The sequence below is a fragment of the Lagenorhynchus albirostris genome, chromosome 7 (genome assembly GCF_949774975.1).
Source record: "Lagenorhynchus albirostris chromosome 7, mLagAlb1.1, whole genome shotgun sequence".
NCBI classification, from domain to species: Eukaryota; Metazoa; Chordata; class Mammalia; order Artiodactyla; family Delphinidae; genus Lagenorhynchus; species Lagenorhynchus albirostris.
The window spans coordinates 102,978,993-103,004,734 of NC_083101.1; the positions used below are offsets into that span (position 1 = coordinate 102,978,993).

General features: G+C 36.5%; 1 protein-coding gene across 5 annotated transcripts in view; it reads left to right on the top strand.

The window, feature by feature from the left end:
- PPP2R2A (protein phosphatase 2 regulatory subunit Balpha) overlaps window positions 1-22,458 on the top strand; it is an 83,449-nt gene extending 60,991 nt beyond the window's left edge. For all 5 annotated transcript variants that reach the window (XM_060155703.1, XM_060155708.1, XM_060155705.1 and 2 more), the window contains 7 exons: window positions 5,921-6,086; window positions 12,036-12,148; window positions 12,879-13,056; window positions 15,083-15,247; window positions 16,174-16,343; window positions 18,847-18,938; window positions 21,460-22,458. In XM_060155703.1, the coding sequence (XP_060011686.1) occupies window positions 5,921-6,086; window positions 12,036-12,148; window positions 12,879-13,056; window positions 15,083-15,247; window positions 16,174-16,343; window positions 18,847-18,938; window positions 21,460-21,739 (1,164 nt within the window). In that variant the 3' untranslated portion in view covers window positions 21,740-22,458. The remainder of the gene's footprint in view (window positions 1-5,920; window positions 6,087-12,035; window positions 12,149-12,878; window positions 13,057-15,082; window positions 15,248-16,173; window positions 16,344-18,846; window positions 18,939-21,459) is intronic.
- Window positions 22,459-25,742: the final 3,284 nt, after the last annotated feature.

Genomic DNA, 25,742 nt, shown 5'->3' on the forward strand with positions numbered 1-25,742 from the left:
ATCAGTTTAAAGGCAAAACATTATTCCTTAATTTTGAATACTAATGATGATGAGTAGTTACACATATATTTATTTACTGATCATTTTTTAGGTAAATGACCTTTTCATCTTTCAGAGGAGGGTGTTAATATTTTTCCTACTTATTTTTAAGGACCTTTTACACATGAAAGGTAGTAACCTGTTGTCTTAAGATGCACTTTTCCCCCAGTATACTTTTTTTAACCTTTAAATATTCTTCCTAGTCGGACAGACGTCCACCTTTCTCTGCTCTTTGCTTTCATTTTTATACTTAGAAGCTCTTTTTCACTTCAGAATTATATAGAAATTTGCCATTGTACTTTCTTTTGGCTGCTTTTATTTACTTTTAATTATTCCCTCTGGAATTTATTTTTGTGTAAGAAATGAAGTTCTAATTCTCTTTCCAAATGTTTGTTTGGCTCAAACATCATTGGATTTTATTGCTGTTTTATATTCTGTTTTGGCTTGTCTGAACCTCAGAGGCATACTTGAGGTCATGACACTACCATTATAGATCATGGCGAGGCCCTTTCTTTAAGTAAACAAACACGTGCACGCATGTGTGTAGTCACACGTACGTTAACTTATTTGCATAATGTGCTCCCATTCTCCCATGCACCTCTCCCTTCATAGATAACCATTTGAATGTGTTCTTATAATTTGTATTTTGTTTTTGTGTGCTGTTTGTTATTTAATTGTGGCAAAATATCCATGTGTACAATACAATTTTGCCAACCACATATACATTGTTATGCAACAGAACCCCCAGTTCTGCATAACTGAAACTCTGTACCCACCGAACAGCAACTTCCTTCTTCCTCCCTCCAGCCCCTGGCAGTCACCATTCTTTCTGTTTCTATGAGGTTGACTACTTTAGATACCCCGTATAAGTGGAATTATGCAGTACTTGTCATTTTTGACTGGCTTATTTCACTTGGCATAATGTCCTTAAGGTTCATCCATGTTGTAGCCTATGACAGGAGTTCCTTTTTTTTTTAAGGCTGAATAATATTCCATTAAATGTATATTATACACACACACACCACATTTTCTTTATTCATTTATCAGTCGATGGACATTTAGGTTGTTTCCACTTCTTAGCTATTGTGAATAATCTCATTTGAGATTCTGTTTTCAATTATTTTGGATCTATACCAGATTGCTGGATCATATGGTAGTTGTTTTTTTTTTTTTTTTTCCCATCTATGCCTCGTGGCATGCAGGATCTTAGTTCCCTGACAGGGGATCGAACCTGTGCCCCCTGTAGTGGAAACGTGGAGTCTTAACCACTGGAACGCTAGGGAAGTACTTTTTTTTTTTTTAATAAATTTATTTATTTTTGGCTGTGCTGGGTCTTCGTTGCTGTGTGTGGGCTTTCTCTACTTGCGGTGAGCGGGGGCTACTCTTTGTTGCATTGTGCAGGCATCTCATTGTGGTGGCTTCTCTTGTTGCGGAGCACGGGCTCTGGGCACACGGGCTTCAGTAGTTGTGGTGCACGGGCTTAGTTGCTCCGTGGCAGGTGGGATCTTCCCGGACCAGGGCTCGAACCTGTGTCCCCTGCATTGGCAGGCGGATTCTTAACCACTGCGTCACCAGAGAAACACTATTTTTTTATTTTTTTGAGGAACGCCCATACAGTTTTCAAAGTGGCTGCACAGTTTCTATGCTGTATTTTTTTTAAAAGCTGTATTGAAATATACACAGAAAAGTGCACAAAACACTAGTGGATTATCACACACAGAACTTCCCATCCTTCCTTTAACCTTTCTCATTCCCCTTCCCAGTCATTCCTTTCTCTTTCCTCTCCTTGTAAACCTGTCTTCTAACACTTAGTTTGGCTTGTAGTTATAGAACTTTTTATAAATGGAATCTACAGTAAGTATTTTATGTCTGGCCTTTTTGCTCAGTTTATGTTTGTGTAATAATTTGCTCACTTTCGTTGCTATATAATGTTCTTTTGTAAAACTGTACAATTTGTCCATTCTGTTATAAATAGATGCAGACATTGTGGTTGTTTCAGTTCATGGCTTAATAATGCTGCTGCGAACACTCTTGAGCAGATTTTTTGGTGCACGTTGTCATGCATGAAATTATGTCATGGGGGGGTAGGCATTTAGTTTTAGTAGACAACACAGTAAAAAGTGGTTCTGCCAATTTTATTCTCATGAACAATATATGAAAATTCTGGCTGTTCCACATCTTTGCCAATGCTTTGTATTGTCAGTAATTTTAAAATTTAAATATTGGGAGGTTATGAGGGTATCTTATGGTGGTTTTAATTTGTACTTTTCTTGATTAACGCCAAGGTTCAGCATCTTTTTATGTGTTTATTGGCCATTGGATATCATCTTTTGTGAAGTGCCTACTGAAATCTCTTGCACTTGTTTTCTGCTGGGTTGTTTGTCATTTTTCTTATTGATTTGTAGGCTTTTTGCACTTTTTGAATATATGAACCCTTTGTCAGTTGTATTTGTTGGAAGTATCTTCCATTCTGTGACTTACCTTTTCATTTTTTCTGAATGGTATCTTTTGACAAATAGAGGTTATTAATATTAATATAATTCAGTTTATCAATGTTTTCTCTAGACTTAACTGCTTTTTCTGTCCTGTATAAGAAATACTTCTCTACCCCAAGGTCCAGGAAGATCTACATTTCTGTTATCTTTTAGATCTGTGCTCTCTAGTATGGTAGTTAGTAGATCCCTGTGGCTATTTGAATTTTAATTAATTAAAATGAAGTAAAATTTAAAGTTCACTTCCTTAGTCACAGTAGCTACATTTCAGGTGCTCAGTAACCACATGCGGCTGGTGGCTACCATATTGGACAGCACAGATACAGGCTGTTTGCGGAAAGCAAATGTGAATATGTACTAGACATATTCACATTTATATTTCTGATTCACCTGGAATCAGTTTACATGAGTGGCTTGAGGTGTAGTAGGGGTCAGGGTTTGTTTTATTATATATGAATAGCCAATTAACCAAAAACTATTTAGTGAGAAGACCATCCTGGCTCAGCAGTGCCACTTTTGTCCAAATTCAGGCCTGTTTCTGGGCCATCTGTTCTATTCCATTGGTGTATTTGTCAGTTCTCATGTGAGCACCACACTGTCTTCATTGTGGCTTTAAAACTTGATCATGATATAGTATCCTTTATGTATTTGTGGCTTCTGTTTCTGTCCATGTTGAAGTATGTGATTTTGTTTTTGTGGACTGTGTTTTTTTAATGTATGTGAAGAATACTCTGTCTTGCACCTCATTCTGTGTCCTACTTTATCACTAAGAGCTGTGTTTCCGAGAACCTTCTGTCTTGCTGTGTGTGCATCTAACCCATTCTTCGTAATTTCTGCACCATACTCCATTTGCCAGGTTAATTCCAGCTTCCCTTTACCATACTAGTGCCACCTTTTATTCATTCTTTTTCCTTTTATTTTTGTTCATTTAGAAAATTTTTATTGAATGCCTGTTATATGCCAGATACTATTACAGGTGTTGGGATGAAGCGTTTCTAAATTCATTAAGAAGATTTCACATAGATAGATTGTGGGGTTAAGAAAATAGACTCTGGAAAGCTGTGCAAGAAAAACCCAAATATTGAAGCATTCTAGAATGTATCATGATTCTCTCTGATTGTAGGAGAGTTTTTAAAACAAAAATAAAATAGCCTTCTTTGACTTTGATGCATTCTTGTTCGAGTGGCACAGTGTTGGAGGACATGGGATTATGTTCCTTTTTTTCGTTTGCTCAGTGTACTTAGTTCATGCAGAGAACAGTGCTGTCGTAACCATTATAATGTAAACATCCCTCCCCACGTTTTAAGGAAAATCCCACTGTCTGCTAGGGTCCGGCTCTGCAGTTCGTTAAGTCAGTCATTGTTTTATGGCATCTGTTTTATGACAGCTTTCATTTGTTACTGCTGCTGTCATCTCTCCTGTTATTTTTTTGTTCTTATCCATTGTCTTTAAAAATTCACTGTAATTTTAGCATAGTTTCAGGAGAGAGTGCACATGTGTCATGTATCTTTAACTTGTCAGCTGTAACTTTCTCCTTGTGTGGTGTGTGTGTGTATATATATATACATATATATATTTTTTTTTTTTTTTTTTTTCCTGTCGGAAAGAAACAGTGCTTCTTGCAATCCATTGAGACAGCCAAACACCTCCAATGATTTTGTTTCTGAATCATGTAATAGATCATGTTTAGACCCATTTGGTTATTCCTGAGTCTTAAGGATGATGTTATTTTTCTGTTGTAGAAAATATTTTTATATGGTTGTGCTTTTCTTTTCCTTATCATCAAATACAGACCCTGATAAACCTAGTTTCTTCATATACCTTGGCCTTGCTTACCTTGGCTCTTTGTTTTGCTTACCTGAATTATATGGACCTTAGTTTCTACTTTTGACTAAAGTTTCACACACACAAGTTACAAGAAGTTAGAGATTCTGTGTTATTAAATTTCTCTGTACCTCTGGGACCTAGTGTACATAGTACTGTAGTCTCTAGCTTAAGTTAAAAACACTGCATTATATTGTAGCTTTTTTTGGAGAGTAACATGACAAACGTTTAGAGACTGAGTAACTTTCAATGGAAGACTTACAGAATTTCTTCTGGTGAGATATTAGCATGTACACATTAAATGGGTTAGGTTATCAGATTTGGTGTAAGAGTATGGTAATGAGACCAAGGTTCTGAGTTTGATTTTTACCCTTTCCATATCCCCAGTGTGGATTATGTTCTGTGGTATGCTCTGCATTCTCAGTATTGGCAAACCCACTCAGTAATAATTGATACTACTGTCAGAGGACCCACATACAACTGTAACCATGAATGATCGATCCAGATAATCAAGCTACTGGAAAAAAACAACCCAAAACATACACTTACAAGATGATGATTCAATAAAGTTTTCTTTTTATAAGGAGAAATAATAATAGTGACTAACAGGTCATTCTTATTATCAAGTAATCTTAAACGTTTCATTTGCTAATTCACTTTTACTTAAAACAGTTCATTATAAATAATATCTTTTAAACTATTTTTCCATTGGTTTTTTGAACTAGACATTTAATGTTTTTGGTGGAAAGGTTTTTGATTATGTGATGATGGATTAAAAGGTAAAATTCTGAACATGGTTATAATTCTCATTTTTGCTAAGGTAGTGTTAACTGAAGAAGTTCACAGGTAGTCTCTTTATCCAATAGTTTAAATTATATTCACTCACACTGATACTAAGTGAAATAAATCGTTGGTGCGTGCTAGGCTCATAATATAAGAAAGATAATTCAAGGAGGGTACGCAGTTGTTGGTGGGGTGAGGCCTGCTGGGTATTGCTGAATGTGGGCTCAGTGGGTAATAGAGCCCTGTAACTCTGGTCTTGGGTGTGGGGGGTCGGGGTCAGATGTGCTGTTGCATTTATGAGAGCTCTTCTCTTAAAGAGTTTTTCAGCAGTGAATTGACCTAAAGGCAGGCATGAGAAAGGGAAAGGAAGAGGACAATACATCATGTTAAGTAACAGATAGAGAATTGATCCTTAAAACAGTGGGCAGAGAAAGAAGGTGTGCCTCAGCCAGGTGTTCCTGATGAGCTTTTCTTATTTAATCTTTACTTTTTGTCATGTATGCTCAGTAGTCCTCTGTACTATGTCATATACAAAGGTAAAGTAATCAGCAAAATGATCTGTATTTTAATAACACTTTTCCTCATGAATTGGGCCTAATTATTAGGCTTTATTTAGCTTTTCCTTTTTTTTCTTTTAAGCATTTGTATTTATTCCTTGAAAGCCTTTAAATATAAAAAACAATATAATGTATATAAGATTCAGGGTCTGTTGGAATTGATTATATGTTTGATTAATTTGAAATATTTCTCAACTGGTCCAAATATTTTTGTTTCCATTTTAGAACAAAATCCAGTCTCATAGCAGAGGAGAATATAATGTTTACAGCACCTTTCAGAGCCATGAACCAGAGTTTGACTACTTGAAAAGTTTAGAAATAGAAGAAAAGATCAACAAAATTAGGTGGTTACCCCAGAAAAATGCTGCTCAGTTTTTATTGTCTACCAATGGTAAGTGTAAATTTTTTCTTTTCATATGCCCAGTATGTACACATAAGCCTGTAGGATGCTCTCCCCTTTTCAAAGAGGAGTAGTTGTTAAGAGATCTCCACAAATAGACATTTGGAAATATTTTTTCCCTATATAGAATGTAAACTCTTCTTTTTTGTCTTCCCTTTTTTATTGTCTTTTAGTTTTTAAATTCTATGAAAGAGATCCTCAGGCGTCCACTTCTTTTAGTCCACACAGTTTGTAGTGAGAAGAATGAGCTTTACCATTCGGTTTGGGTCAGATCCTGTTTCTGCCACTTCTTGGCTTAGTCGCCTTGGGCAGGTTACTAACACTGAATCAAGTTTCTCTCATCTGCAAACTGGAGATGTTAATATCTGTGTTACAGTACGGCTGTGAGGAGCAGATGTGGTGACTCCTAGTGTCCATAGTGAGTGCTCAGTAAATATTAATTGCGTTTCCTCTTCCTTTTTAAGTGTGCCTAACTCTCCAAAGAGTATTTCAGACTGTAAATAACAAAACACTCTGTCAAAGGACGGCCCCCATTCCAGGATACTCTCTAGGAGAACGCTCTTCTTACTTGATCCCCATCCAAGAAGGACACAAACCGGAGTTGACTCATTGCCTTCTTCCCAGCGAGCCTTATGGCTGTAAGAAGATGCTTCTTATACTGTTTTGTTTGTTCAGGAAATGTTATTAAGTGAGGGTTAGAATTATATAATGACTCTACCAGAATTTAAAGTCCTTTATGACAGGTTAAGAAGTGGGTCATTTCTTTTGTTCTTCTAAATTTTTTTCATATGAGTTGTTGTGACCTGGTTTATCCCTGTGGATTTGAGTCTAAAGAGAAGCATTAGAGTGATTGAGGGTTACGTCCAGGTGTTCTGGGTAGCTATAGTCTGTAAAAATTTAGATTAAAAGTTTTTTGAGGCTGGCACAAGGATTGGGGAAAACCTCTCATTTTCTCATCCCCTCGGTGTTAATAAAATCAGATTTTAGCACCTAGACCTCACCATTCTTTAGCACTTGCAGAATGTAAACTCAAGTGACTTCGGGGGTGACCCGGTAGACAGCATTAAGTGCTGCCCTCATCCACCTTAGTCCTTATCACCCATTGTATCCAATTATTGGAAATGCATTCCCCAGAATGATGCCACTAGCTGACAACATAAATGTTTGCTTCCTCTTAGATGCCAATTTTTCTGATTGTCAAAGCTCTCCCTAACAAGTCCATTGAAATCTGTACCATCTACCCCCTCTCTTTTCACATAAATTGCATTCCCCTCTCTTCTTACTAAAAGAAAAATAAATAGAAATAATGATTTAAAGCTTGTAACTTAGAGCATCCTAGATGGAGGTTATATGTTTACTCATGTCACATGTTGGCTTCTAATCTTGGTTCAGTTTTAATTTACATAGGTAACTATTTCAAATAGCACTTCAGATACTGCTCTTTGACACAAATAATATGTAATTATACCATTTACGTAGTTTCTGCTTTGGAAGTAAATGTTCCAGGAAGTGTGTTTGCTCTTAGTAATTTTGGCGGTTCACTTTTTTTAAAAAATTAACTGATTAATTTTTGGCCGCGTAGGGTCTTTGTTGCTGTATGTGGGCTTTCTCTAGTTGCGGCAAGCAGGGGCTACTCTTCATTGCAGTGTGCGGGCTTCTCATTGCGGTGGCTTCTCTTGTTGCAGAGCACGGGCTGTAGACACGCGGGCTCAGTAGTTGTGGCTCACAGGCTCAGTAGTTGTGGCGCACGGGTTTAGTTGCTCCGTGGCATGTGGGATCTTCCCAGACCAGGGCACAAACCCGTGTCCCCTGCATCAGCAGGCGGACTCTCAACCACTGCGCCACCAGGGAAGCCCTAGAGGGGAATTTTTAAAGTACAAGCTGAAGCACAATAATGAAGCCCCGTATACCCAACACCCAGCTTCAGTAGTTCTCAGTTCATCACCAGTTGTTTCTCAGGTACTTCTCCCCCTCCTTCTCAGTATTATTTGGAAGCAAATCCCACTTCAGTTCACTTATGGATTAAATCTTAAATCTCTTTCAGTTCTTATTTATATCCACACGTGTCTTCCATGCAGGTTTCCATGTGCTCCTCTGTGATTTGAGATAAGGCATCATTTAACCAGGCGAGCCTTTCTAGACACTAAACCCTACAAAAGCTCAGTGGAAGGAGAAACCATTGGAAATTGCAGTGGTTGGGTCGGGTTATGTGAATCTATGTAATATTTTTCTGTGGACAGAATCAACAGTGTTTCCCAAATAGGATTCCTGTGTAAATTTGAAAAATCATTGATTAATAATACAAATTATTTTAAAGGACACTACACAATGCATTGTAGGTTTTTGTCTTTTTGTTGTTAATGAATACTAAGTAAAATACAAATTTGGGGGTGGGGGCTGTATTTTTTGTGTTAAAAGTAGAGTCCATTGTGGAAGGCTAGAACAAGTATGGACATTTTACAAACTGCTGTGTCTGGGTATGGTGAGATAGGAAAAAGGATGAGAGGAGTAGGACTTAAAAATCTGTATCTGAAAAGCTTTATTCTTTGAAAAGAGAGAAAGCAAATGTGGAAAAATGTCAACTTCTGTTAAATCTGAGCAGTATCTTTCTGTTATTTCGTATAGTTTTCTCTGTGAGATATAGCATAATAGTACCTTTTCCCCCCACAGGTAATGGGTCTTATACTCACAAAAAGATTAGAAACCGCTGGGGAGAGCTGTGGAAAATAGGACCAAACGTTCCAGCTTTGAATAACCCAAATTAATCTTACTTTCATCTTTGTATTGGCTTTCCATGATCATCACAAACTGTTCAGTGTTTCCCAGATTGTTTTCTTTTTTCTTTTCTTTTTTTTTTTTTTTGGTACGCGGGCCTCTCCCGTTGTGGAGCACAGGCTCCGCACGCGCAGGCTCAGCGGCCATGGCGCACGTGCCCAGCTACTCCACGGCATGTGGGATCTTCCCGGACTGGGGCACGAACTCGTGTCCCCTGCCTCGGCAGGTGGACTCTCAACCACTGCACCACCAGGGAAGCCCTCCCAGATTGTTTTTACTTAAATAACTTAATAGTCACCTTCTTATAACTTATTCACAATGTTTCTTCAAGTGGTCTCTTTCTCTTTCTCTTTAGCCTTCTTTTTGCCTTTCTCTGAATTCTCCTCAGTTTCTCTACATTGCAAAAACGTCCAACTCTAATCTGTTGACCCGGGTCCTTGAATATATGAATAATACAAAGTTCACTCGTAAACAGGTTGTGTTTTAACAGCTTATTATTAAGAAGCTTTTTGGATTTTATGTAAAAGCTGCACACCCACAGAGGAGAGTTGGTGGCATGGTTCTCCCTGGTCTGACCCTCTGGTGAGGGAGGTGCTGGGGTTGTGGACTTCTTTAGTTATCAGTGTTCACAGTGCAGGGAAACACTGCAGAGCAGTGGTTCTTAACTTTTTGGAAGCAACAGTTCTCTTTGAGGAATCTAATAATCCCCTTCACAGAAAATGAGTATATTCACATAATCTTGCATGCAGTTTTATGGAGTTTGATTATTCTCATGTACCTCTAACTGTGGACCAAAAACTCCAGATAAAAAGGTCACTACTGTAGAGCATAAGAATTTTGATTTTTTTAAAATTCCTGACCTGCCTTGTTCCCAGGCACTGCACTAAAATTGTGTAGTACTTCTGGATCCTTTGTTTATGCCATTAAAGGTTGTAAAAAGTCTCTTAAGTTACAAATTTTATCACTTTAAAATTTTTGTTTTGAAGTTTAATTTGCTTTAAAAATCTGTTTACCCAAGTTATCTTCTTTCATTTTTCTTTTTTTTTTTTTAGAATTTTCTTCTTATAACACTACTAGGAACCACAAACACTAATTATGTCTTATTTCAAATGTTTGATAAGTATATCGTGATTTATTTGGATCTTTAGTAAGGATGAAGAATTTGAACAGGCCATAAGATAATCATGGGGGGGATGTGTATGTGCCCGGGGGTGTGTGTGTGTCATCCTTATCATATTTAGGTGATAATTTCTCCCAAAATGTAGAATTCAGGCCTTGGCTCATTTATATTACAGATTTGGGGACAGGTTAAATATTCTGAAATATATCATTCTTTACCTAAATTATATAAATATATATAAACTAAATAGCACATAAAAACACATATAACTTAACTGCAATATAACTGAAAAACAAGATCACAGAGGGTTCAGATGAAATACTAGGTTACAAGTTAGTAAACTTGGCAGTTTTTCTCTGTGTACACTTCATCTCTGCCAAGGGCACCCACAGGGGCAGCATAGCATGCTCTTCTGCACCAGGCAGAGCGGGATGGCCAGGCTGGAGGAGTCCCTGCTACCTCTCTATGACAGAGTTCTACGGTACCTTTATGCACTGCTTTTTCAAATTGTGTTATACCCATTTGCTTATGAAGGGCCATTAAGAATGTGATACTTTTATAAGTGTAGTTTCAGGATTGTAACACAAAGTATAATATTAAATAAACGTGCTTGAGTCCATAGTGATATAAATGGTTGATTGAATAAATAAATAAGTGGGGAGAAGGAACGCGTGTTACAAAGGAGAATTACAAATAATATGTGGACAGATATTCCTCCGTGCAGGGACTGTAACTTAATTGTCCTTTTAAGTGTAGACTGGACTTAGTGACTCACTTCCAAAGAATAGAGTATGGCAATGGGGAAGTAGTGAAACCTGGCAGTTACTGCCTTAACCAAGTGATCAAATCTAACATCACCAGTGGAAAAGTCACGTTGGTGCTATATATATACTCGCTTCGCCTCTGGGCTCCTAAAAACCCATGATCCCAGTCTGATCATGAGGAAAGAGCAGACATACCCAGTTCAGGGACATTCTACACAATACCTCGCCACTGCTTCTCAGAACTGTCAGGGTGAAGAAAACTAAGGAAAGTCTGAGAAATTGGTAAAGTCAGAGAGACTAAGGAAGCTTGACAGCTAATACAGTGTTATTTGGATCCTGGAACAGAAAAGAGGCGTTAGTGGAAAACCTGGTGAAATCAGAGTCAAGTCTGGAGTTTAGTTAATCGTAATGTAGAATGTTAATTTCTTAGTTTTAACAAATGTACTGAGGTTGCATAAGATGCTGACATTAGAAAAAACTGGGTGAAGGGTATATGGAAACACTCTGCAACTTCTCTGTAACTCTAAACTTACTTCAAAATTAAAGCTTATTGGGCTTCCCTGGTGGCACAGTGGTTAAGAGTCCACCTGCCGATGCAGGGGACACAGGTTCGTGCCCCGGTCTGGGAAGATCCCACATGCTGCGGAGCAGCTGGGCCCGTGAGCCATGGCCACTGAGCCTGCATCGGCAGGCAGACTCTCAACCACTGCGCCACCAGGGAAGCCCCTGTCTTTCTCTTTATGACTTACTTCATTCTGTATGACAGACTCTAGGTCCATCCACTTCATTACAAGTAGCTCAATTTCATTTCTGTTTATGGCTGAGTAATATTCCATTGTATATATGTGCCACATCTTCTTTATCCATTCATCCGATGATGGACACTTAGGTTATTTCCATCTCCTGGCAAAATTAAATATTAAGCATTATATATGTATATGTTTGTATATATGTATAGACATATATGTGTTTATATGTACATAAATATACAATTTTTTCCCTTTAGGTTTAATTATTTTTGAAGGATAAGGACCTGGCTGTGACTTGATTTTAATATCAAATGGAATTTTACAAGTGCCAGTAACATAAATATGCGATTTCTGTACTGTTTTTCTGTGTATGGATGTTTGTATTCATCTGGTAGTAGGAAATTTGTTTTCTATTAAGTCAGATCACGGATTTTATTCTTGGGATACGAAATGGTGTGTTTAAGTATATCTTAAAGTGTTCTTCTCTCAGTTTTAATCTTTTTTTTGAGGACTTTCTTTATTTTCTCCCCAGATAAAACAATAAAATTATGGAAAATCAGTGAAAGGGACAAAAGACCAGAAGGGTATAACTTGAAAGAGGAAGATGGAAGGTATAGAGATCCTACTACAGTCACTACACTACGTGTAAGTATATTTAAAAAAAAAAAAAAGGTTCTAATTCTGATGAATTACATTTTGTATTCCTGTTATATATTATAGATACTCAGCAGAACATCAGTAGGAATAATTACAGTATGCTCTTTCCCAAGATTCGGTAACCAGATAGAACATTAATAACTCAAATTTTAAACAGACCCTGAGCTACAGAGAGGTTTCACTGTGGTCAGGGGCTGAACCAGGACTCAGCACAAGCCTGTATTTTATACTGTGCCACCATACTCTCTTTTGCTCTCATGGTTTGATTGTCAGCTGTTAGAAGGTTAAGTTTCAAGGTTAACTTTCTTTGGAGATCAAAAAAAGTAGAAATGGACTAAATCTTTTAGTTGCAATTTAAAAAATACCAAAAATTAGATGCTTTGGGCTAATTTCCTTTTTAGCCACTTTAAATTATAAACATTTATTAGCTTTGCAAGTCTTTCAAGCAAAAGATTGAAACTGGGAAAAACTGCAAATTCTCATAGTACTGCTCTCTGTAAAAGAAGGTAAATTTTCCAGATTTTTCACTTTTCCTTCCCATTTTAACACTTTAAATAAGCAGTCAAACATCAGTTGCTTTATAAAACTAAATCTGTGTAATATTATACTGTTTTATGTTCCCTCAAAAACTGGAGTAATGAAGTATTCTGGACCTTCAGTGCTTTTGTAAACAATAAACATTTTGTAATCAACAGTTTTTCATGTGTCTTGTTGACAGGTGCCGGTCTTTAGGCCCATGGATCTAATGGTTGAGGCCAGTCCACGACGAATATTTGCCAATGCTCATACATATCACATCAACTCAATTTCTATTAATAGTGATTACGAAACGTATTTATCTGCAGATGATTTGCGGATTAATCTTTGGCACCTGGAAATTACAGACAGGAGTTTTAGTATCCATTTGGTTTCTTTTTTTTGGTGTTTGGTAAAGAATGCATGTTGTGCCCATACTGGATGTATTTTCATCTCTCCTTAGTGTGTTTTGATTCTTTTTACAGTAGCTTCTTATTTTATACCATTTTTTCTTTGTGTTTAAGTGATTAAACACTGGCTGAAGTTATTTGATAAAAAGCATAATGTATCAATTTAAAAATTAGATTCTTAGAATTTTAAGGAATTCATCTGTTTGTACCTATGAAAATAGAAAAATTTTTAAATAGCTGTTTCTTGTAACAGAAACAAATATGTGGAGTATATTCTTTTTTTTTTTTTTTGCAGTACGTGGGCCTCTCACTGTTGTGGCCTCTCCCGTTGCGGAGCACAGGCTCCGGACGCGCAGGCTCAGTGGCCATGGCTCACGGGCCCAGCCGCTCTGTGGCATGTGGGATCTTCCCGGACCGGGGCACAAACCCGTGTCCCCTGCATCGGCAGGCGGACTCTCAACCACTGCGCCACCAGGGAAGCCCTGGAGTATTATTCTTAAAAAATGTTTTTAATTATAAAAATAAGATTGGAAAAAGAAATTCATACAAGTCATGATGCATGGCAGTATAAATACTTTCCCAAACCTCATTTTCATTGTTTATGTTATCCTCCTGAAATTTTTCTGTGCATATACAAGTGTGTGATATATGAGATATATACACACACATATACTATATACATATAAATATAGAAATGTATATATGTTTGTTTTTAATTTCTTGATAAATGTTAGTTATTATAACTAGTATTAATGTATGTCTTTCCAAATAGGTATCATTTGAAAAATTAACACACTACTATTATTCATACTCTACCAATACAGGCATACCTGTAGTGGTGGCTGCTGAAGGGTGCAGGAGCTGTGGCAACTTCTTTGAAATAAGACAACAGCGAAGTTTGCCACGTCAGTTTTGACTCTTCCTTTCATGAATGATTTCTCTGTAGTCTGCAGTGCTGTTTGACAGCATTTCACCCACAGCAGAACTTCCCTTCAGAACTGGAGTCAGTACCCTCAAACCTTGCTGCTGCTTTATCAACTAAGTTTATGTAATGTTCTAAGCCCTTGGTTGTCCTTTCAACAATTGACTAAATTCACCATCTTGTGGGCACAGTTCATGGCACCCCAAAACAAAACAATTACAATAGTGACATCAAAGATCACAGATCACCATAACAAATGTAATAATAATGTAAAAGTTTGAAATATTGTGATAATAACCAAAATGTGACAGACACAAAGTGAGCAAATGCAGTTGGAAAAATGGCGTTGATAGACTTGCTAGATGCAGGGTTGCTACAAAACTTCAATTTATAAAAAAATGCAGTATCTGTGAAGCTCAATAAAAGCGAAGCACAATGAAATGAGGTATGTTTATAGTGTATAAAAGAGCCTGTTTTCCTATACCTTTAGCAGTCTAGTTAGTGAAAACTTCTCGTTTTGATTCGCTTCTTTCATCCTGAGTAGATTTGAGCATGTTTTCATATTTACCAACCATTTATATTTCTTTTGTTCTTTTCCATATTTTTTCGTTGTATTTGCCTATATTCTTATTGGAATTTCTTTGTTTTTAAAGCACCTTTTCGACATCAAGTAAATCAGCTCCATTGTTTGTGTGCGAACAGTTTCCCTTTTTTGCCGTCGTACAGATTTTTCCTTTTGTTTTGTTTGGAGTGTACACTAAGTTCTTAATATTTAGGAAGATGGTGTGTCAGTCTTTTTCTTATGGCTTCTTTTTCTTATGGCTTATCATACTCAGAAAAAAAAGACCTCTACATTCTAAGGTGATTTAAAATTCGCCCGTGTTTTCGTCTCAGACTTTTTTTCAAGCATTAAGAGTTTTGATCCCTCTGGGATTTATACCCATGTAAGTAGTAATATGCAGTTTAGAATTAATAGTTGTGCTTAAGTCTATGAATGAATTTTAGATTTGAAAAACATAAAATTATGCTTGACCTTTTTTCTAAGTGGAAATTCCTTAATAAAATGCTGTCCAGATATTGTGGATATCAAGCCTGCCAATATGGAGGAGCTGACAGAGGTGATTACAGCAGCAGAATTCCATCCAAACAGTTGTAACACATTTGTATACAGCAGCAGTAAAGGAACTATTCGGTTATGTGACATGAGGGCATCCGCCCTCTGTGATAGGCATTCTAAACGTAAGTTTATTGCATCTTGTTTTCAAATGATAACATTTTCTGTTTGTCTTCAGACATGGTAACTACATTTACATAGGTTTACAAGTCTTAAACCTCCTGTTCCCTTTGGTAAGCTGTCTGACTCAACATGAGGGATTATAGGTTATTCTACTGGAAGAGCATAGAAGGCTGTCTTGGGGGCATGTCTGTTGAGTCCCAGTGGATGTATTTTTAATGGAATGCTATTCCTTGGGAACTTGAGTTGGGTTCTCCAGTCGTGTATTCAAGTAGAGCAGTTCCTTTCTTCCCTGCCTCCCTTCTCTCTTTTGTTCCCTCCCTTCCTTTCTTCCTTTATGTTTTGAGCTTCCTAGGAAGATTTCTTCTGAGATGAGGTTTCTTTGGCTTAAACAAGTTTGAAAAGTACCAGGTTAAAAAAATTAAAGGATTGCATTATTCTTATCTTCAAGTTGTTGAAGATTTTCAAAACTCATGAAGATTGGTACATGCTGCTTATCAAAATAATTTTACCAGGCCACTAAAAAAATAAAATGCGGGTATGAGTTGGAATGGTGAGGATGGTGTGTTTCTCATGGTGACAGTACAGGCAAAGTCAGTGAGATATATGCAGGACCTCAGATTGGTGCACTGAAGTCAGACATCTTGAGTGGGTCTGGTTCTGCTGAATTAGCCAAATGACTCTGGAAGGTGCTGTGCTACATACGTCCTTTTGCATCTTCAACTTCAGTACTAAGTCACTCTCATTCTCTTAAGAAACTCTCAGGGAGGGTATGTTCTTATAGCCAGAGAGATGTTTTTCGGTTCTTTATTTACTCTGCCATTTTTAGCTCACTCTTAGGAAGTTGATGAATGGTGTTTTGAGTAAATGCTTTGTCCAAGCCAGAATATTTACAAATTGCCCTCAGCCCTCCTATTTTGCTTGTTTTTAGTGTTTGAAGAACCTGAAGATCCGAGTAACAGGTCTTTTTTTTCTGAAATCATCTCTTCAATTTCTGATGTAAAATTCAGCCATAGTGGTCGATATATGATGACTAGAGACTATTTGTCAGTCAAAATTTGGGACTTAAATATGGAAAACAGGCCTGTGGAAACATACCAGGTATTTGCAATTTTTTCTTTCAGTGAGTATATAACCTGTTTACTTACTTTTAAGTGTTCATAGAGAAGGATTTTGTACTATGTGTTAATCCCAGTACAGTGTGTGTTCACCATTAGGCTTTTTCCTTCAGAGATCCATGAGTACACTGCCTTTGCTTATGTTAAATTTATATATACTTTTATAGGTTGTGTTTGTGTATTCAGTTTTAAAGTGTAAAGCTACCAATTTGGTTCGGTAATAACTTTTTTCCCCTGTTATCTACATTTAAAGTGAGGATGGAATTACGGTCTCTATCAAGGTCTGGGGGAAGAGGATTGGGGAGAATGGTCAGTCCTAGTCGAGGTGTCCTGGATGGAGTCTGGATCGTGCTAGTTGAACTAGAGCTTAGCTTTGGTGTGCCCAGTCAAGTGAACTGGCATTCTCCTTTTGGCTAATAACTGTTGTCTTAACCTAAAGGAGAAGGACTTGTGAGAACCCAGCAGACAGCTTTAGGAGCTGCCTTTCTGTTGTAGGATGTCAGTTTGGATTCTCTTCTTGTCAGCCAAGCCACTACCGTGGATCCCTTTCTTCTGGAGAAGAGAATGAAGATGTGCACAGCTGGGAACAGGGTTGGGGGGCCAGTAGAAACCTGTGTTATGCCCTAAGCTGCAGTGTAGAAAACATTTAACACTGCTTTAGGAACACAGAATTTATAAATGGTACCTTCTTTACATTGTATGGTCTCAGTAAAATTAGAAGGATGTTTCTCAAACTTTTTAATCCTCTTTGACAAACATGAACCACTTAAGAGTCTTCTTAATGGTATTTGAAATTTCAAAATAAATGCTACATTGAAACAACAAAGGGATACAATACTGCTTTGTTTTTAAATTACATTTGTGTAACTGCCGAGATTCTGATCTATCTCCTAGTGATCCGCACCACCATCACTGTCACCACCACCACCCCATTCCCACTGAGAATAATTGGTCTGAACCTTAACTTCATTCTCTTACATTGTTTGGTGAGAAACCCTGTATGTGCACTCTAAAACTTGGCTGAATTATCATGATTTACCTGTTTTACCTGATTTGCAGTTTTCTACCTATGCTGTACTAGATTAGTGATTGGGAGTAGAGTCACATCATGCTCAAATGTAGCTTATGCAGATTCAGCTATTATTGAATATGTGTAATTGAAATGGACAGTTAAAATGACTTTAGGTTGTTTCATAGAGAATTCTAAGCATTGAGAAGGTACCTACTCTTTAAAATATTTATTTATTTATTTATTTATTTATGGCTGCATTGGGTCTTCGTTGCTGCACGTGGGTTTTCTCTAGTTGCGGCGAGAGGGGGCTACTCTTTGTTGCGGTGCGTGGGCTTCTCATTGCGGTGGCTTCTCTTGTTGCGGAGCATGGGCTCTAGGCGTGCGGGCTTCAGTAGTTGTGGCACGTGGGCTCAGTAGTTGTGGCTTGTGGGCTCTAGAGTGCAGGCTCAGTAGTTGTGGTGCATGGGCTTAGTTGCTCCGCGGCACGTGGGGTCTTCCTGGACCAGGGCTTGAACCCGTGTCCCCTGCATTGGCAGGCGGATTCTTAACCACTGTGCCATCAGGGAAGTCCCAAGGTACCTACTCTTTTCTATCATTACTTCTTTTTAAGGTTCCCTTTAAGTAAAAAAGAATAGTGAGACAGAAACTTGTTCTTTTTCCTTATGATCACAACAGATACTTTGGAACTGTCCTTTGTAATTTAGTAATATTAATATAGAATTGTATCATTTCTCAGAATACTTTCTATGTAACTAATTTATTTTCTAGTTGATCCCTTTGTGAAATACTAGTGAGTAAACATAGAATTATACTTCAAAAAACAGAGCTACATTTTCATTATCTTTGGATATTGTATAAGTAATAACAAGTATATCAAATATTTCCATAACACATACCTGGAATAACCATATAATTTATCACCAAACTAGGGCAGGGTCATGCAATGCATAACGTATGCACTTAATAAGGTATTGTAGGCTTCAGTTATTTATGCCCCAAAAATGGTAGTGAAGAAGGAAGTAAAGCCACGGTATTGCATGTTTTTTATCAACAATTAATGGGCTGAAAATCAAGTGTTAGCAAATTCAAATATTGCTATAATATTCTTTAATTAGTCTCTTATCTGTGCCAGTTTTAAATGTTTTCTGGCCTAAATATTTCAGTCGAGCTTGTAAAGAGTACATGTGCTATGCCCAGAAGGGTATTTTTCTCTATTGTACGAGAGGAAAATGTGTGTTCATGGAAGGCGGATCAGATGTCTGTGAAAGGATAAAATACCTTTACTGTTTCTCAGAGAACTGAGTTTTTTTGTTTGTTTGTTTTGAGAATTGAGTTTTAATGAGACTAAAAGGTATGTATACATGTTTGTATATGCCTTAAAAATATATAGATTTGTTAAACCATTTTCTAATTTCAAGAGCAGCAGATCTTAAGGTGTAAGCTAAGTATACATATATATTTATTTTTTCCCCAGGTGCATGAATACCTCAGAAGTAAACTTTGTTCACTATATGAAAATGACTGCATATTTGACAAATTTGAATGTTGTTGGAATGGATCTGACAGGTAAATTGATTTTAATTTGAACTGAACCCCTTATTCAAATTGAATTTCATTAGAGGAGAGAAATTTACTATTTCACTCCTAGTATGGTTGCTACATTTACTAACGGCCAACCTGTCTTTAAACTGACATAAATTACATTTACCAACTTCATTTTCCCTAGGGTTTCCTTGAAATAAATTTAGTAATCTTACAGCAGTATTGGCAGATAAAAATTAAACATTATGTTTCACTAGTAAATGTGAAAGTATCCCAAAAAATTCTAGATATATTACGATATAAATTTTAAACTTTACCTTTTATGAACCAGATCAATCACATTTTTGACATGCCAGTGGTTAAAATGGTGAAATTTCAGTTTGGTTGTTACTTTGCTATTAAATTGTTTTTAGAAATATTTAGGCAGTAGATACTTCATTTGCAGCGTTACACACTGGTTTTTCCAGGTACTACATTAATACCTCATAGAAGAGAAGAGGTAATTACCATGTATTATTTTAACCATATTACCATGAGTAATTAAGCTTTTTATAATCCACAACTTCATCAAAATGTGTACCATTATTTCGAAGGATAAATAAGTCTTAATCATTCCGTTTTTAAATGTCAGTATTTATTTATTATGTTCCAATGGAACAGACAATAGTAAAAGAAAACATAATTCTGGAATTATTAAACTTGCTTTCAAGGTACTCATTAATGAGTATTCAACAATAGTTTTATTGCTGAAGCTTAATATGAGTCAGGTTTCATGGTGCTTTTGAATATAATAGAACTTGGATAATTTATCTTTTGTCTGATTTTTAAAATTGTTTTTATCTGATTATAATATGAGGCCCTGTAGGCTGGCCACAGCACACCTGGAGTAGGAGCAAGCAGGCTTTGTCTCTGAATGCCACTGCTCACCCGAGGCGTCAAGGAGACAGGAAAGGGAAGGCGACACTGGTGGAGCAGGATATGGCGCAGTGCTACGGCCAGCTCGTCCTCATAGTGTTTAAACGTCGTGTTCCATTGTCAGGAAAAATTGTTTATTTCCCTTAACATAAAAAAATTTTTTTTGAAAGACTCTCCTATATAATGACAGTATAGGCATCTAAAGCAGAAAAATTTGCATTGATGCAGTACTGCTGTCTAATCCACAGATCCCCATAAATAACACAAGTTCTCTCAATGATGTCCTTTCTAGCAGAGAAAAAAAATCTGGTATCCAATCCAAAAGTATATGTTTCATTAATTTTCACATCTCATTAGTCTCCTTTAATCTGGAAAAGTTCTTCATTCTTCCCTTGTCTTTCATGACCTTGGCTTTTTTGAAAACCACAGGCAATTTATTTTGTAGAATTTTCCTTAATTTGAGTGTTGTCTAATATTCTCTCGTGTTTAGATTCCAGTTACACATTTTTGGCAAGAATACCACAGAAATGCTGGCTAACAACACCTTTTAAAATAGCATAGACTAGGTGCCCTAATCCATTAAAACCTCACAAGTTCAGCTAACATGGGGATGCCAGTCTAAACTACAGAAATTATTTTAAAAGAAATACAGTTTTATTACCTTCAGGAATATGCACCGACCTGAGTTTGGTTAAAATGTTGTGAAGTGTCCTTCGGGAGAATTGACATTAATGAATAGGTCATGATCATTTGTATTTAATATGTGACCCTGTATAATGTATAATATTTGTAAGTATTCAGAGATGTTTTCAAGCATGACCTTAAACAGTTCCTGGTGTCCTATAATCTTATTTACAATAATAATTTAAACCATGTGGGAAGGATGTAAGTAATTTATTAATGGTTTCAAACATGTGAAGTTTTGCTCATTGGGCTGCTTAGCAGATGTTGAGCCGTGATGGATGGCGAGTAGGACTGACAGAGAAATCATCTTAGGGTTAATAGGCAAGAATGTGGTGTCCCTGCAAAATGATACTATTAAAAATATTTGTCAAAAAATGCTTTAAATATATTTAGTGTTACAGGTTAAACGATTTTCTGTTAATAATAGTTGTATATGCTACTTTCTTTATATACTCTGAAGCAGATTTCTTATAAGCATACATAAGATGTTATTGTCTGAACCAGACAGTGTCCTGGGGACATAAATAGCTTATAATGTAAATCATAAAATAAAGCATTGGTTTCTTACAGAAAGCTGTATACCATCGTTTTGGTTTTTTTTTGTTGGTTGGTTGGTAGAAGCTGGCTGGTCTAGTTGGTTGCATAGACTGAAGTTGCAAAAATACTCAACTGATAATTCAGTACTACTTACAAGCTTTACTTGAGGATGCTTTCAACTTTGCTGACAGTTTTGGTAGTCATGAAAAGGAGTCATTAATAGAAAATCAAGTTTACTAATACTATATTCCTAGTTTATTCCAGTGATTGTTCCCTGGGTTGGTGTCAGCCGCCCCCTCCTTAAATCCAAATCTGCTTGAAGTAGCTCTTTCTTTGGAGTACTAGGCAAGGTTTCACCATTGAAAACTAATGTTCATTATTTGACTGAGTGCTCTGTCTACTTTTACAGTGTTGTCATGACTGGATCTTACAATAATTTCTTCAGAATGTTTGACCGGAACACAAAGCGAGACATAACCCTAGAAGCATCACGGGAAAACAATAAACCGCGCACAGTTCTGAAGCCACGCAAAGTGTGTGCAAGTGGCAAGCGAAAGAAAGATGAAATAAGCGTTGACAGCCTAGACTTCAACAAGAAAATACTTCATACAGCCTGGCACCCCAAGGAAAATATCATTGCTGTAGCTACTACAAACAATCTGTATATATTTCAAGACAAAGTGAATTAGGGTTGGCATTCCTAGCAGAAGAGCCCACTTCCTGCTTAGTTGAGATAGTTGAATCTAGCATTCATACTTAAAAAAGAGAGGTCCATTGTGGCGCCCCTTTTCCAGTGTTTGACAATGTGCCATTCGACAACACATTTTTAATAGCTACATGGAGAAAGCTCTGTGGATTCCTCACTGTGGTGTTCTCCATGTCTGCTAGCCATTTAGGTAAGGGTAGGGCACTTTTAATTTAAATGACTTCTTGCACCATCTTGCCTAATGGACTAGATTGGACTGTATCAACATTGATTTACTCCACTTTTTATGCCTTCCATTGTGATGACGTCAAACACAAGTGAAAGCCTTCAGTCATGCTTATGGGATTTAATTGTGTATCCTCATTACTGTATCATTTGTGGGGTACACCCCTCCCCCCTTTTTTAAATTAAATACAGCTCATTCTTACTGTGGCTTGTAGCATTCCTCCTCTTCTGGCCTCCTGGACTCTTCCCCTTCATCTCTCTTACCCTTGCCCCTCCACCCAGTCTTGGTGGTGGTATAAAAAAGGAAAGAACGAAAGCACACAAAACGAGTCAGTTTGGGGTCAGTGGTAAAGGGGGTATATGTTGCGAACAAATGTTTTAATAACAGTTGGCTGTAATCACTCCTTGCCATGTCTGGCACTGAAAATAAGGAAAAAAAAAAACTACTACTGAATAAACGTGACAAAGAATGGAGAATCTGGTTTTCTTTTTCTTTTTAATCTACCCCTTTAAGCCAATATTTTGTGTCATAGCTTTGGGTGCAGTGAAATGAAATGAGGTTCCATTGTTTTATGGGTATTTTTGTTAATTATTTTTAACAAGTGTTCTTTTACATGGAGGAGAGGTATTGGTTCTGTATGAACATGTTTTGACTATATATTGATATTACTAAGGATATCATGATCTATACATGCTACTAGATTTTTTTTTTACTGTAGTTATAAGGGTATTGGATACATTGTATCTACACTTAATTCATTATCTGTTAATGAAACTGTTGTAAATGGGAACCAAATTTGTAGAACTTCATTTTTAAAGACTTTACAGTGCTTAATTTCATTTTTGTGTTACTAAATACTAAGTCAAAGTCTTAAAGTTTTTAAACAAGTTAAAACTTTTTTATCAGTCATAAAACTATAACATAAAACTATCCTCAAGTGATTTACATAGATAAAATGGACACTGCACTAAATTTTTCTTTTTGTATTTTACTGCTATCAAATCTGAATGAAATGTACTTTGTCATAGATGTTTTTCTTTTATTTTTGGTTTTCCAAAGCTATTAATGTTAAAGACAAACTTTAAAGGTACAGTGTTCCAAAAGTGCTTAATGGATTCCAACAGCTGCCTCAAATAAAAATTTAGTAATATGTATATGACTACATTTTCCCTAAATGGTGATACCTTATCCAAAGATGAAGAGTACCCCTATTTTTAATAGGTAGAATGAACCTTTGTGTCAATCTTGCAGAAGCTTTAATGGAGAAAGAATGACCTTTATTTTTCAAAGATAAATGAGTAGGCATTTATATTAGAGAATGGTAGTATGTTTTGGTTGAGCAGTAATATACAACCTTGAATTTTAGAGGACTCTGAGTGCTGCTTATTATTTGTCCACTACCTTATTGTTCTCTTCTCACCAATGAAAAATGATTAAAGAATTCCACCGTAATTCCCTCTACACGTATACAGATATTATGTCTTGTAAGTCAACATTTTTAGCACACAGGAGAAATTATATGTAATAAAATTACTGTATCTTTTGGACTTAACAAATTTGAATTTGTGTTTAAACACTTTGATTATATGTCTGATAATTCTTAAAATAATGGCACTTTTACTAATTTATTTGGGGATCTTGGGTACATTCATAACTTGTGTTTTTCTTCATGCTTGACTTGGAAGTGGGCTATTCCCCTGCCATGAGCAGATCAGGCAGTTTTCCAGAAGATCTTCTTGGGAGATTGCTTCCCTAAAGTTTGGGTGTAGGTATTAAAATAACACCATCAAACAGCTCTTGGAAATTGTTCTTTCATTTAGCAGTAGCTATGACGATTCTCATCCATGACACTAAGGGTTAGTTTTATATATTTAAGAGAGAAACATTGCTTAAATTAAAATGCCTCTATAAAGGAATGCTATTATAAATTATTATAACAATATTCTCAAGTATCAATTTTTAATTTCTTTGGTGTAGCAAACTATAAGCCCAGCCACTCATGGTCGTGGTTAATCTTTTATAGAATACACTTAGTCTTGTCAAGTTGCTTATATTCTCCTATTCTCTTGACACCTACAAATATATACATATTCTATCCCTCTGTCTTAACCTTTTTGAAAAGTTATGGTAGGAAAAAAAACTTTCATTCTGTTAATCTCTTGATCTTTATTTAGTGGCTGGGCAATAGTTATATCAATCTGTATCTGTATAAACTCATGTTTATATAACTTAACTACTGGATATTAAGCTTTCTTCTGTGAAGCCCTGAGACTTTGGAATAGAAAAGTACATTCACACACTCTTTTTCCTTTCAAATTAAGTGAGGATTTAAAAAACAACCTTCAATGTGAGGATTATTCTGTTCACAGACATTCCTAAGGAAAACTAAAAATAATAAAACTGAGGTTCTTTTAGTTTGTAACAGTATTTATACAAGTAACATGTTGGTTCTTGGAAAATTATTTGTGAAAGCTAAACAGTTACTGATAGAAGTATTTTAGTGAAATTTAAACCATTACCTTGTTGGGGAACACTGCTTCAGCATCTTCTTTCTACCGCATAAAAATTCAAGGGGGGATAGTAATGTGCACTTCTGGAAGAACAAAGCCAAGCCCAACCCCTACCCCTAAAAAAGAAAGAAAAGACAGGTTTATGCTAGGTAATAAAGAATCAAGTCAATTTTACTGTAGTATTTGAGAGCATTACTATTTTAGATACTTATCTGTTCAGACGGTTGATAATTAAAGCTTTGTGTGTGTGTGAGAGAGACACCATGGTTAAAAGAGGTTTTTTACACACCCCTCCTCTCCAGAAAGCCTTGGAAACTTGTTCCGCTTCATCTTGTAACTGTGCATATAAGGTCAAGACATTATGTCTCACTCTTTGGTGTTAATCAAAAGCTTAGAGAATTTACAAAGTCTTGAGGTTCTCAGATGCTGGTTTTAAGTGTAGTGATAAGTTGAGTTTTGTCTCCTTGACATGTTATTGCATAATGGTATTGAACTTTGTGACCTACTGTGTAAGAAATGAACGCCCACCTTGCAGGCTTAAAGTTAGTAATACGTATGAAAAGGCCCACCTTAGCACCTACCTATAAAAAGGAAGGCACTACAAAATTTAGTTTCCTGCAAAAGGAGCAATTTGGCAAACAAAAATAATTAAACTGGCCTAAAGGGAGAAAGCTAGTATTTATTTACCTTTTAAAAATGTTCTGCACTTACATGAACAGCAGCCAGTTATTTGAGGACTTTCCCACTAGGGGACACCAGTTAAGCCTTGACCAACACAATTTTTGTATTTTTGAGAATGCATAAATGAGATTCTGTTTCTATATTGAAAGAGCTTCATTATTAAAAACCAAATTTGGGAACCAGATAAAGGGAAAGTCCGAAGTGTATTTATGCCCAAATAAAACCGCTATTCAACGTGATCCTGGAGTGAGTGATGGAGGGGGAACCCAAATATCAACTATGCTGTCATGGTCATACCTTACGGGAGAAGTAGCAAAAATGAAACTGGAAGAGAATTATGAACTGCCCTTTCAGTCATAGATTACTCAGTCTGCCCCCTTCCCCTTGCAAAATCAGATCCTTATGTACCATGTTCACTTTCTCCTTAACAAGGAGACCAGGACTTTCATGTTGCACGCTTATGCTGATTTAACTCTGGAATGTCTAAATTCCTTTAAAAAAAAGTAACTTCTGCCTTCTGAATACATGTTCTTCAGATAGACCAAAAAAAGAAAAAATACCCCAGCAGT